Source organism: Vanessa cardui, chromosome 12, assembly GCF_905220365.1.
Source record: "Vanessa cardui chromosome 12, ilVanCard2.1, whole genome shotgun sequence".
Classification (NCBI taxonomy): Eukaryota; Metazoa; Arthropoda; class Insecta; order Lepidoptera; family Nymphalidae; genus Vanessa; species Vanessa cardui.
Genome location: NC_061134.1, coordinates 5829445 through 5842756, shown reverse-complemented (window position 1 = coordinate 5842756; position 13312 = coordinate 5829445). Strand labels below are relative to the sequence as shown.

Sequence of the window (13312 nt, the reverse complement as noted above, 5' to 3'; positions counted from 1 at the left end):
AAAACAATTATTAAAATAAGATTTTAATCATCTAATTCGTTTGTTGAATTTGATTAGAGGTCATTTCACATCGTTTCAGATTAATTTAATGGCTGTCTTCCAGTTTAAAGGTTAGTTCTTCGATGTAGGTGTCGGAGTCTAGTTATGATAAATTTACTTTGCCTCATTTTTGACTTTTCTTAATTTTAATAATTATTCCAAAATTATTTCCCTGATTTAATTATGGATATAATTCCTTTTTCATTAAGGGTATTTTGGTAGTGATACTGGTCACACTCGCTAACCTTTCAAAGGTTCGTGAACTTTCGATTTCGTTCTTTTTGAATTTTGGAATTATCGGCTTTACACCGAATCCAAATTCTAATTCGATATACTGAATATATCGGTGAGTTGTCTTAATAATTGAGTTTCTTAATTTGTGGTTGTTTAGTATTCAGTGCTTTAATAGCAGTTATCTTTTCAGAATTTATATTAACAATGAAGTTTTGAAGTTTGACAGAACTTTATATCATGTTTACCGACTCGTAAGAAATTGTAAGTCTTTAATTCTTGTTTTTGATTAAATGCATTGGTTTACAATTCGAAAAGTCGTAGTCATGTGTAAATTGTGGTTTCCAGTGACCCTTTGAAATGGTTCTCCGGAGTTGAGATCGTCAATTTGTGTAAGCAGGACTTTGAACCTCCAGAAGGTAAATTCGTGCTTACATCTCTCGTTAAAGGTATTTATCATTTGCTTATTTGCTTAACTTATTGAACCTGTATATTTCGTATTACAGGAGGTTTTTTTTTTTTAATCGGATTTACCCACCACATGGACTTCTTGAATGGAAATATTAAGAGTGAACAGCTCCAGGTTCCTGGTTGAGTGTGCCCAGATTGCGGCTGGTGCAACTCCAAGGACGGCAGGCCTGTTCCCTAAGCTGTTGTCGGTATCCACGTGTAGCTGGAAACTTTGGTGATGTACCCTCTTTCAATTATATTATAAATTGCGTTTACACCGGTCTGGCGAACGGTGTATTCGTTCAAACCACATCAATTAATTTATTCGTCAGTGGCGCCTAATTTTCAAACTTAAATTTTGGTTTAGTTAATATTGAATTTTCAAACTTGCCTTTTATCCCAAGTGACCCACGCTGAGTCTAGCTGGCATAATTTTATATAATAGTCATTATAAGAAGTAACATAAGTATCTAGTAAATTAAGTAATTGGTTGTTTATAATACTATGTTACTGTGCATTAAAAATTTTATAACCGAATATTGTTTCTTTACCCCTCACCACCAGAAAGGTAACAGTGGCGCCCAACGTGGGGCGTGACTTGGGATAGTCAGTATGTCTGTATTTGCTATATTGAAATAAGGCGTTTGAAAATCAATGTTTAATATTGTTATTGTATAAAAACTATTATAAAGATTTTACAAGTACTACTTTAATAATTATGTCCTTTTCCTTTTTATTATGTGTTTCAAATTAACTTTACAACATTTCATATTGCATTGGAAGTAAATTTTAAGTAAATTATCATACTGTGATATTACTTTAATTATATAATAATTATTACTTTAAGAGGATTAATTTAAATTGATGATGCAATTATATTTTATACAGGTTTAGTATTAAGTGACTTACATATTATTATATTGTGAAGCCAGCTCGACTTAACTTTTTATTATCAGCATTTAATATGACAATTAATTTTACTTGCACTTTGGACTTTTGCACATTTAGTTTTATTTGAACTTTGATTTCAATTTATTTGTTTTTGAACCTTATTCATATTGTTGGTGTGGTTCTTTAGTATTACAACTTTTAGGGTTCTGCAAATTTTTATACTGGTTCAAGACAATTTTTTTTACTGAACTTTTTTTTAAATAGTTTTTTAATTTTGTTTTATATCTATATAAAACCAGTTTTCACATTCATAGCTTACACTTAGAATATTTTTTTTTTGGGAAATATTTTTTTTTTACATCATGGAAAGGCCTATAGCTTATCACTTACTTAGGAAGGATGAACTTATTTATGAAGTTGAGATAAGGGATGCTAAACCTAAAGGTTCAGTTGAAGAGTTGAGGATTCAGATTCGGGACTTAGTGAATTCAATTCCTGCTGATGAGATTTTAGAAACATCTTTGGATCCAGCCAACGAGTTTGAAATTATTGATTCTAAACTGGATGAAGTCTTACTCACCTTGTCATCTAAGCCTCAATTTAAAAGTTTTAACCGGTTAAGAGCTATAGCACATCACCTTTTCCATCGATTTAGTAGGATTGAAGTGGATGTTAATTTATTTTATAAAAAGGAAGAATTGAATGTGAAACTTAAGGATTGTCTTTCGAAAGTGGATAGTTTGTTTCAATCTTTTAGGAAGACTTTTGAAGAAGCTGCTAACGATCAATCTACTGATCATTCACCTGCTTTGATTAATCCTTTGCCTATTTCTAATATTTCTTGTTCGTCTGATAAGTCTATTGCTCGTTTAAATTTAAAATTTAATGGCAAATCGTGTGTCCGTTTCTTTATTCTTAGGCTTCAAGAACTTTATCTAGCTCGAGGTATTTCTGATGACATTTTATTTCAGTCAGCTGTTGAACTTTTTTCGGATGAAGTTTTAACATGGTACCGCAGTGTTCGTTCGGAAGTCGCAGACTGGCAGAGTTTAAAGAAGAGGCTGATTGAAGATTTTTCACCTTTGGACTATGATGAGCAGCTGTTATCTGAGATTCGTCGTCGAACTCAGGGTCAGTCAGAATCTTGTTTAATTTTTATTGCGGTTATGATTAATTATTTTTCGAGACTTTCATATTCACTGCCAGAAAGGGATAAATTAAAGATTACACGTAAAAACCTACGTCCATGTTTTACGCAAGCGCTAGCGCTGGAGAATATTAATAACTTGCAGCAACTTCGGGATAAATGTAAAATTTTGGAATTTACTTTTAAACAATTAAAAGATTTTAGGGATCCACCAAAGATTGATGCTGATACTTTAGCTCCTGATTTAGGTTTCAAATATAGTAAATCTTTTAAAGTCGAGATGATTCGCGGCAAGAGTAAACCTGGTTTGTTTTGTTTTCGTTGTAGGGTTAAGGGACATGATTTGGGTACTTGTAAGTCTAAGGATATAGTCTGTTTTCGTTGTGGTACTAAGGGCATCACCGTTAAGTCCTGTCTTAATTGTAAGTCAGCTGATCCATAAAACGGATAAGCCTTCCGTCAAGTCGTTCCGCTAACTTTGATCCGGACGATTGGCGGAAGTATTTAAAACGAATCTCACTTTTCTTTACTCATAGTGTAGCGGCTATGCAGCGTCCTCCGGATGACATTCGTCCGTATTTGTCGGTTTCTATTTTTGATGAACAGTTTTGTGGTTTATTAGATTCCTGTTCATCTATATCTATCTTAGGGTCAAATTTAGGTCAATATTTTGTCGGTCAGGGTGTTCAGATGTATGACACATCTGATATTTCTTATATAGCTACGGCTAATGATGCACGATCCCGTGTGTCAGGTTATTTATTTTTACCGGTTACGCTGAAGTCTAAGACTAAAGTAATCAAATTTTATGTTGTCCCTAGTGTGACAACACCCTTAATTTTTGGGGTTAATTTTTGGTGTAGGTTTGGTTTAGCACCAAACTTACTTTTTTTTATTTTTTTTGATGTAAGCTTTGATTCATCCGAAACGAATGTAGTTTCGGGAGTGAAGTTCTTACATCCCCTTACATCCCCTTGAGGATTTATCTTCTTCGCAAAGCGTAATTGCGAAGGAGGTGTTTGGTAAATTTGAGGAGGTTTCCTTCGAAAGGAAGGACTTAGGTCGAACGGATGTTATAACACATTCGATCGATACGGGTGATACGGCACCCATTAAGCAACGTTATTATTGCTTGTCTTGTGAACGTCCGGACAGCAGAGAGGAGAGGTGTGAAACATCAGTCCTGACAGTTGGTTTATTAAGGTATGATAGTGTCGTTAGGTATTGCAAAGTGAACGTCCGGACAGCAGAGAGGAGAGGTATGAAACATCAGTCCTGACAGTTGGTTTATTATGGTATGGATAGCAGTGTCTTTAGGTTTCGTTTGTGTTCGTTAGGTATCCTTTTATCCCTTTTCCTCATCCTATTATCCTTATGGAGCGGTTGGTAACTCCTTAAATAAGCCTTAATACTCAGAGCGGATTGTAACTCTGTAAAAATAAGCCTTACGACTCAGAGCGGATTGTAACTCTGTAAAAATAAGCCTTAAAACTATTCCTTCACGTTTGGTGACCGTCCAGTATCAACTTTGTGATAGTGTTGTATCTGTTTGGCATCCTTTTATTCCTTTTCCTCACCCTAAAATCCTTATGGAGCGGTTGGTAACTCCTTAAATAAGCCCTAATACTCAGAGCGGATTGTAACTCTGTAAAAATAAGCCTTACGACTCAGAGCGGATTGTAACTCTGTCAAAATAAGCCTTAAAACTATTCCTTCCCGTTTGGTGACCGTCCAGTATCAACTTTGTGATGGTGTTGTATCTGTTTGGCATCATTTTATTCCTTTTCCTCATCCTAAAATCCTTATGGAGCGGTTGGTAACTCCCTTAAATAAGCCTTAATACTCAGAGCGGATTGTAACTCTGTAAAAATAAGCCTTACGACTCAGAGCGGTTTGTGACTCTGTAAAAATAAGCCTTAAAACTATTCCCTGACATTTTGTCACCTTCCAGTGTCCACTTCTGTGTTTGCGTGGTATCTGTTTGGTTTCCTAATATTCCTTTCCCATCCCATATTACCTAACAAGTGTTGTTGTTCGTCTGGTCAGTAGAGAGTCTTATGTGTGAGTACCATCAGTCCTGACGGTTGGTTTTATTAAGGTTTGTTATGTCTGTTGGTTTGTATATTTTTTTTGTGTAGTGTGTTAAGGTTTAGACTGTTAACTTCTCGTGGGTTCGAATAGTTAATTAGTCATATTATTTTCGCGAATTTTGGTGTCGTGATACTATTTTATAGAGGTTAATTATATTCTCTATTTAGTGGCATAGACTACTAGTAATTTTTTAAGATTGCTTATGAGAAGCATTATTTTTATATTATCTGTGTTAGGGCAGATATTGGTTTTGTTCATGCGTCTGGTTATGCATGCAGCGAAGCTTTTGTTGAGCTTAAGCTTTGGTGGAGTTTGTCCTGCACATATTGTGGGAGCTCTGTTTGTTTTATTTGGTTGTAGCCGAATAATTGAGTTGTAGTCGTTTTCTTAAGTTGGATTTTCCACTTTTTTTTCGTCATTTTATATTTCACATTTGAAATGTTATTTAAATTAATGATTTGTGTTGTTCGAGGTTTTGAGCTGGAGGGCCAGCTCGAATTTTTCTCGTTTATCCTCGCAAAATTCTTCCGGGAGGGGAGGTACTGTTACATTAAAAATTATTTTCATAATTTTAACTTTTTTTTATAATTATATAAAACGTCAAAAAAGTGTCAATTCGCTAAATTCCGTGCCATTGACCCATTTCCCACTTAATTTATGTCGGTGTTGCTAGTATAACGCTTCGACTTGGCATTTTCTAAAATTTTAATTAATAAAATAAATTTCATTTATTTTAAAGGTGCATTAAAACAATTATTAAAATAAGATTTTAATCATCTAATTCGTTTGTTGAATTTGATTAGAGGTCATTTCACATCGTTTCAGATTAATTTAATGGCTGTCTTCCAGTTTAAAGGTTAGTTCTTCGATGTAGGTGTCGGAGTCTAGTTATGATAAATTTACTTTGCCTCATTTTTGACTTTTCTTAATTTTAATAATTATTCCAAAATTATTTCCCTGATTTAATTATGGATATAATTCCTTTTTCATTAAGGGTATTTTGGTAGTGATACTGGTCACACTCGCTAACCTTTCAAAGGTTCGTGAACTTTCGATTTCGTTCTTTTTGAATTTTGGAATTATCGGCTTTACACCGAATCCAAATTCTAATTCGATATACTGAATATATCGGTGAGTTGTCTTAATAATTGAGTTTCTTAATTTGTGGTTGTTTAGTATTCAGTGCTTTAATAGCAGTTATCTTTTCAGAATTTATATTAACAATGAAGTTTTGAAGTTTGACAGAACTTTATATCATGTTTACCGACTCGTAAGAAATTGTAAGTCTTTAATTCTTGTTTTTGATTAAATGCATTGGTTTACAATTCGAAAAGTCGTAGTCATGTGTAAATTGTGGTTTCCAGTGACCCTTTGAAATGGTTCTCCGGAGTTGAGATCGTCAATTTGTGTAAGCAGGACTTTGAACCTCCAGAAGGTAAATTCGTGCTTACATCTCTCGTTAAAGGTATTTATCATTTGCTTATTTGCTTAACTTATTGAACCTGTATATTTCGTATTACAGGAGGTTTTTTTTTTTTAATCGGATTTACCCACCACATGGACTTCTTGAATGGAAATATTAAGAGTGAACAGCTCCAGGTTCCTGGTTGAGTGTGCCCAGATTGCGGCTGGTGCAACTCCAAGGACGGCAGGCCTGTTCCCTAAGCTGTTGTCGGTATCCACGTGTAGCTGGAAACTTTGGTGATGTACCCTCTTTCAATTATATTATAAATTGCGTTTACACCGGTCTGGCGAACGGTGTATTCGTTCAAACCACATCAATTAATTTATTCGTCAGTGGCGCCTAATTTTCAAACTTAAATTTTGGTTTAGTTAATATTGAATTTTCAAACTTGCCTTTTATCCCAAGTGACCCACGCTGAGTCTAGCTGGCATAATTTTATATAATAGTCATTATAAGAAGTAACATAAGTATCTAGTAAATTAAGTAATTGGTTGTTTATAATACTATGTTACTGTGCATTAAAAATTTTATAACCGAATATTGTTTCTTTACCCCTCACCACCAGAAAGGTAACAATGTATATTTATTGTGTGTCTATTTGTTTAAAATTATTTAACTGACGTACCGATTTGGGAAACATACTGGTGAGACACAGAAATATGTGGCTCGATGGTACAAGACGATGTCGACACACTTACCTATAACAAAAAATATTTCATGTTAACACAAAGTCAATAAATATAATAATGTCAGGACGAATATGATAAAAAAAAAACTTTAACATCGTAAATAGGAAGTTATTTCATCTAAGTTGTAAAGTTCACAACAGTTTATTTATAGAATATTAGTAGATACCATTATTACAATAGTTTATTTCCTATTAATAAAAATACTTACAAAATCATGACAAGTATGTTAATGTTAAAATATTGAAAAACCTTATATACAGGTACCTATTTTCTAATTATAAATCTAAATCCGTATGAATTTGTGCATATTTCGTGGACTCTATTTACTATCAAGTTTAATTAGAATAATTATGTTTTTATAAATAAATATGGGTTGAGTTAAAATTACCACGTCAGGGACTGAGGTAAACGGGGGGTTTTGCATTAATCTTTGGGTTCTTTTGGATCTATCGGCTTATGTGCCCGAAATCATTCACAAATAAACACATTATTATGATAATGTAATACGAGTAAGATATTCAAGAAAAGGAAAACTTGCGTTATTGTTCTGTAGAAGTCTAGAAGAGCTAAATGCTCTATAATTACAGCTCATTAGTAAATACGAATCGCTGCTTTATTTGTGATTTTCCATCAATAATAATTCTTTCAAATTATCTTCAGACAATTATGTGTTAATAAAGTGGCAATTTTACAAAAAAAACATCGTTACCAGAAAATGTTTTGCTTTAAAGTTGTTATTTATTTGTGCGTTTGAGTGGTTATATTTTATCGCTTTAGGACAACTATCGCTACCAAAAAAACGAAAAAATTAACACGGAATTAGACTTTTTTTTAATTTCAAGTAGTCTCATTGTTTATTTAGAAATGTGTAAAGCAAACGAGCTATTTGGTGGTACCCAGCGAATGTTACATCCGGCCTGGACAGTGGCTGTTTTTTTAAAGTTGTTTGTAAACTTGTAATTTTTTAAATAATTGAAAAACAAGGTAGAAATTGCACAGATCACAACATATAATTACGTATATTTAAATTAAAAAAAACTATGTGCGTGTTGTGAAGTATCACTTATTATTTATTTATGTTTATTACATTTAATTAATACTCTATTCTTACTGAATCAATCCTCAGCCATTTCATCATATAAACATCGGAATGAAAGACTAACCTCAATCTGACATTTTCATTATTAGAATAAAACACGTAGATGGATCTGTCGTGGCCGGTCCGATTGAAATTGAATTCTCCGTTTGAGCAAAGGATTCAATTAAAACGGCGGTGTTACGGTCTACAGCTGTTTGCTTACATTGAAGAAGAAATATATTTTTCTAATAAAAAACTTATTCGCTAATAATAACACATATAAAATCCTATATATATTTCAACTTGAAGATTATTCGTGCCGTTTCAAGAATTTATTTTTACAATATTATAATAGTATTTATTATATTGTATCGATTTGAACCTTGTACCTGGAAGTAGGCCTCCTAAGCGCCCAAGGAAGCGATGGATAATGTCTTAAAACAGTACATGAGAGGCAATAGACTTATATGTACATGAAGCTAAAGACCGTGTAATGTGGAGTAAGATTAGTCGGAAGGCAGAAACCTAGTAATAGCCGGTATTAGTAAATACAAGACAGAAGAAAAGTATATATCTATCTATACGTATATAAAATCGAATTGTCTGTCTGTAATATTAAAATATCTGCTTCATACTAAATGCCATATGCATTTATTTATTATTTTTTGCTATTTTTTGTTTGTCTGTCTGTCTGTTTTTTCCGACTAATCTCTGGAACGGCTGGAGCGATTTCGACGGGACTCTCACTTGTAAGCTGATGTTATGAGGAGTAACTTAGGCTACAAGAATAACGTTTTTGTTAAATTGAAATCTTTATTTTACTAAATGTTTAGACGGTGTTATGACGGTAATAAGAGGATAGGCAAGCTGAGACCAAATATGCAACCAGACTCTTTACTCATCCCGAAATACCGAAACTGAGTATGCCATCATAACATTTGAAATAATACAATGGAACTATTACAATTTAAATAAGCTTAATATAACGTTTCTAATATCCGTAACAATCGCAATGGTTTTATAGTATCACGACATGCAATCAAGCGAATGGATAAAAGGTTAAATATACGCAGCTCAGGAAAAGAATCCATCATCAAGGTTCAGTGATAGAGAGTAATACTGAACGTCTAGTGCCTCACTGTTCAATGACCTGAATTGCTTTTACTCAATTGCTTCTGTATCTCACAGCCAGCAGTAGATCGATATTCAAACTACTCTATTTTACACATATCAGAATTCAAAGTGCATTTATGTATACTAAACAATTATGAGACACATTTTGTTAGTAGAACAATTGAACCAGTATAGTTATACCACAAGATGAAGCACTTTTTGGAGAGGGTTTAAGTATACGTATACTATATATGTACATTATAATTTTAAGTATAAGTAGTTGCGCTTTGCAGTTCCTACAGATTCTTATTTTAGACGTGTCTTCTTGTCTTCTTATATGTATAAGTAATATTATAGTTTAAAATGTCTAATAAAATATAACATATGTGGAAACTAAGAGGACAGTACTTGGGCAATATTTAATTCCAATCATTTTTATTTTTGTAATGTAAAATCTAGGTCAGGACGCTGGGACATACCTATTACATTATTGAATCAGTCTGACTTGATTAGTTTGCAAAGTTTCAATTTAATCTGACGTTTTAAAGATTCCATACATACATAGTTCAAGGAAGCTAATAAAAGTCTATGAAAAAGAATATATTCGTATTCATTCACACATCGTTTATCCGATTAAGTTGAATCTTTGTACAGCTGTTGTTGGCACTAGCTTTAAGATTTCTGGCATAGTATCATCAACGTACAAGAGGTAGCGCGCAAGTCGGTTCGAATAATAGTCGAAGGCATTGTATTGCATGCGGGCGTTAGCTAGTTATTAATAAGATTCATTTGTGTTATCCGGTATGTACAGTCAGAGTAAGAAAATCTTCGTCAGTTTTCAAATCAATTCCTTTATCAAGTCTTAAACTTTTAGTACCTTTTGAATCTAAACATCAAATCATTGCGACGCAATATGTCATTCTCGATCGGTAAAGCAGATTATCGCTATATTATAAAATAGATCTTAAGGTGACGAACCTTTTCTTACCCCGACTGTACATACATTCGTTTCGCTTTCGTCATTTGTGTTAAAAACTATAATTTTTTTAATCTAACCTGATCCGAAATTAAAGGCTTATATCACACTTCCTACTACGATTAAAGAATTCATAACTAAAAGTATAAAAATGAAAAAATACTTTTTTTTATGTAATCAATCAATCAATAGCCGGTAATATCTGTAATATGATAGGACACATAAACTAAAAATATGTTGATAACATTTTTTACGTGCTCTGTATAAAGATTTAAAGTCTAAAAATAAAGAAAGTGTGTCTCTCTTTATCAAACAATGCCTTGTTTGCTTATTTCCTATGCTGACTATAGTGCAGACTAATCTAGATAAAATATCTCATATCGTAAGGCGTATAAGAGACGCAAGACGATTATCGATATAAATTTATAAAAAATATAAAGTAATGTGAATAAATAACTAGTTAAAATCAATTTTGAAAATATTAAATAATTATTCAAAATCAATTCAAATTAAATAGAAACTACTTATTAAACTACTCAATAAATTTGTAAAGAATTATGCCGGGTGTGTTTAAAATCGTATAGGAATATAGGTAGATACATAATTAGGTACAGAGATATCTAGACAGGAGTTTTAAAATGTCGGAAATATTCTTTTCCTGGATTTCAATAGATAAGCTAACAATACATTATACTATCGTGACATCTGAATCTGAATTATTTTATGCAAGATGTAGCTCTTGGCTGTTCGTGAAAGTACACATGCAAATATGTCACCGTTTCATACAATGGAAACGTTGTTTTCAGTTTCTTACCATTACCTATCTACAACATTAGTCGAAGTAAACAAAAACATATTTTATTGAAGTATATCAAAATCAAAACCAAAATAATCTTTATTTAAGTAGGCTCATAATAGCACTTTCGAACCGTCACATTACAGTGTTGAATAAATGCAAAGCCCCAATATATCATTATTAAATATAAATGACAAATTTTGTATGAAATTAATGAATAAAATAATATAATAAGTACAATAGTCTCAACATTGCAGACATCTGAGCCTTTTAGGAAGCAGCCTTTGCCTGCTTTCTAAAATTATCTCCTACAAATCGATACATCCTGGTGCACGTCTAGACAGACATATAGGGACCTACTCTTTATTATTAGTTTATTTTAACGACGCCTTAAGTGTCGAGATCACAGATTCTGTTATCAGTAACACTCCATGTTATCATGATATAAGTATCACTATTTATTATGTAAATGAACTTTTAAAATGTTTGCTTTTTAATTGTTTTAAAAAGAAGCATTTATTGAGTGTTTAGTGTAAAACACATTACGTTAGAACTTGTTTGACCAAAGTTCAAAATGTTGAATGTTTTATTAAATAACCAAAAATAATTCACTTTTAACTTTTTATAAATTCACACTTTAATCCACGTGAATGACGAGATAAAAACCAAATAGCGAACAAAGAATTATGTTTTCAATGTTTGTAAATGAATAAAATAACAGCATACTTTTAATTATTAAGTAAATTGAAATATAATTCTTGAACTTGACCGGCGGAGTCATATCAAAGTAAACAGAGAGGTCAAGCCTTACCATTGAGCCGTCTGTCAGTAAGGTTGTCTTCCTCATCCCACCACGGCTGATCGTGCTGCCTACGAGACTGTCGATCGAAGTTTCCATAATACTGAAACTCCATCACCAACACTTGACCATTTAGAACAGTCACACGCGCTCGTCACTAGAGGTTCTTTCGCACAAAATAATTCGAACACCACGTTACGATTCGCGTTCAATCGATACGATACGTTTTTAATACAACAACATGTCACAAACAAGATAAACTGACGCGAATGACACTTTACAGTTGAATCTCGGCTCCAATAGAAGTTGACATTGCCACTGATATATGAATACGAGTCGAATGTTGTGTTCACAGCCGTGTTGTGTGAACGAATGTTATTGCTCCACAGTCCTCAGTCTGAAGTTCCTAAAATGTTTTATCAACGTTGTGTGAACAACTGCCTGCAAACAATATCAGGCGCTTCGACAAAGAAACGAAAAACATACGTCTTGAAACGATCTTTTTCTTTTCTTTCCTTATTTATTCTACAGTTGTGATATGTGAAATTAGATATAAGCCTAAATAGAAATTATTTGATTAGTTCTAATATGTATGTCAGTACGCCGGAAGACTATAATATATGGGTAAGGGCCGTAAATCTCTGTCATAATAATCACGTATATAGGGAACAGTTAAGCACGACATATAAACTTAATAGTAATAACAAAACACTAAAATTTATGGTCCCTGAGAGTAATAATATAAAATACTAGCAGCCTATCCCGACTTTGTCCGGGTGTAATAAGATTTTTTTTATTACCCGATCGCATGTGTATGTTGGCATGTATATGTGTGTACGGTCTAACCGTTTGAAAATATTTCTGTTATATAAACACACAGAGCAAATTATAAATTAAAAAATAATTAATTATGTGCTAGGTTCAAGTTTAACGTTGTGTTTAAAGGTTTTAATTCATTGAATGCTTACATAACCTCTCTCTTCAACTTAATTACGTTAAAAACAAGACACAGGGCTATTGATTGATGATTATTATTAGATATAGGTATGTGAATAAGTTCTTCGTCGTAACATTGAGACATTAAATAAACTCGTGAGTGACGCAATTTGAAAATTGATCAAAATTTATTATCTGTTTCCTGTATTTATTTTAGATATTCACACATTTCATATTGATATATAATTCAATCGTAGTAAAATATTGAATAGTAGTTGTTCAATAATATACGTCACTAGTTCTACTAAGAACTTCCTTGTATTTTAAGGCAGGTAGGGTTTTAGTTTTTATTATTAAAATCAAATTATATATATTATACGTTTATCTATTTGTACCCTATCCCTAATAGGTATTGTTCATATTTATTTTCGTTGCAGTGTAAGCTGCACGATAAAAAAAATTGACAAGTTTTTTAGCCTGCTGCCTGTCTGAGACTAACTCGACCTGGCAATATTTTAAGAACAGAGCCATCTAAATGATTAAGTTAGACATTTTCTAAGTGAACCAATGAATATAACCGATCATTAAAATTTGTCAGTCACCTTAACGTT

At 32.6% G+C, this 13312-nt stretch overlaps 1 protein-coding gene across 4 annotated transcripts in view; it reads right to left on the bottom strand.

Annotated features, from left to right (window-relative positions):
• The window catches only part of LOC124534379 (extensin-like), a 61597-nt gene that overhangs the window by 37565 nt on the left and 10720 nt on the right, over nucleotides 1-13312 (bottom strand). For 2 of the 4 annotated variants that reach the window (XM_047110187.1, XM_047110186.1), the window contains exon 2: nucleotides 6940-7012. The exons of 1 other annotated variant lie outside the window; for it this stretch is intronic. In XM_047110187.1, the coding sequence (XP_046966143.1) occupies nucleotides 6940-7012 (73 nt within the window). Of the gene's footprint in view, nucleotides 1-6939; nucleotides 7013-11777; nucleotides 12172-13312 lie in introns of all 4 variants that reach the window. One more of the 4 variants, XM_047110185.1, reaches the window with a different exon arrangement.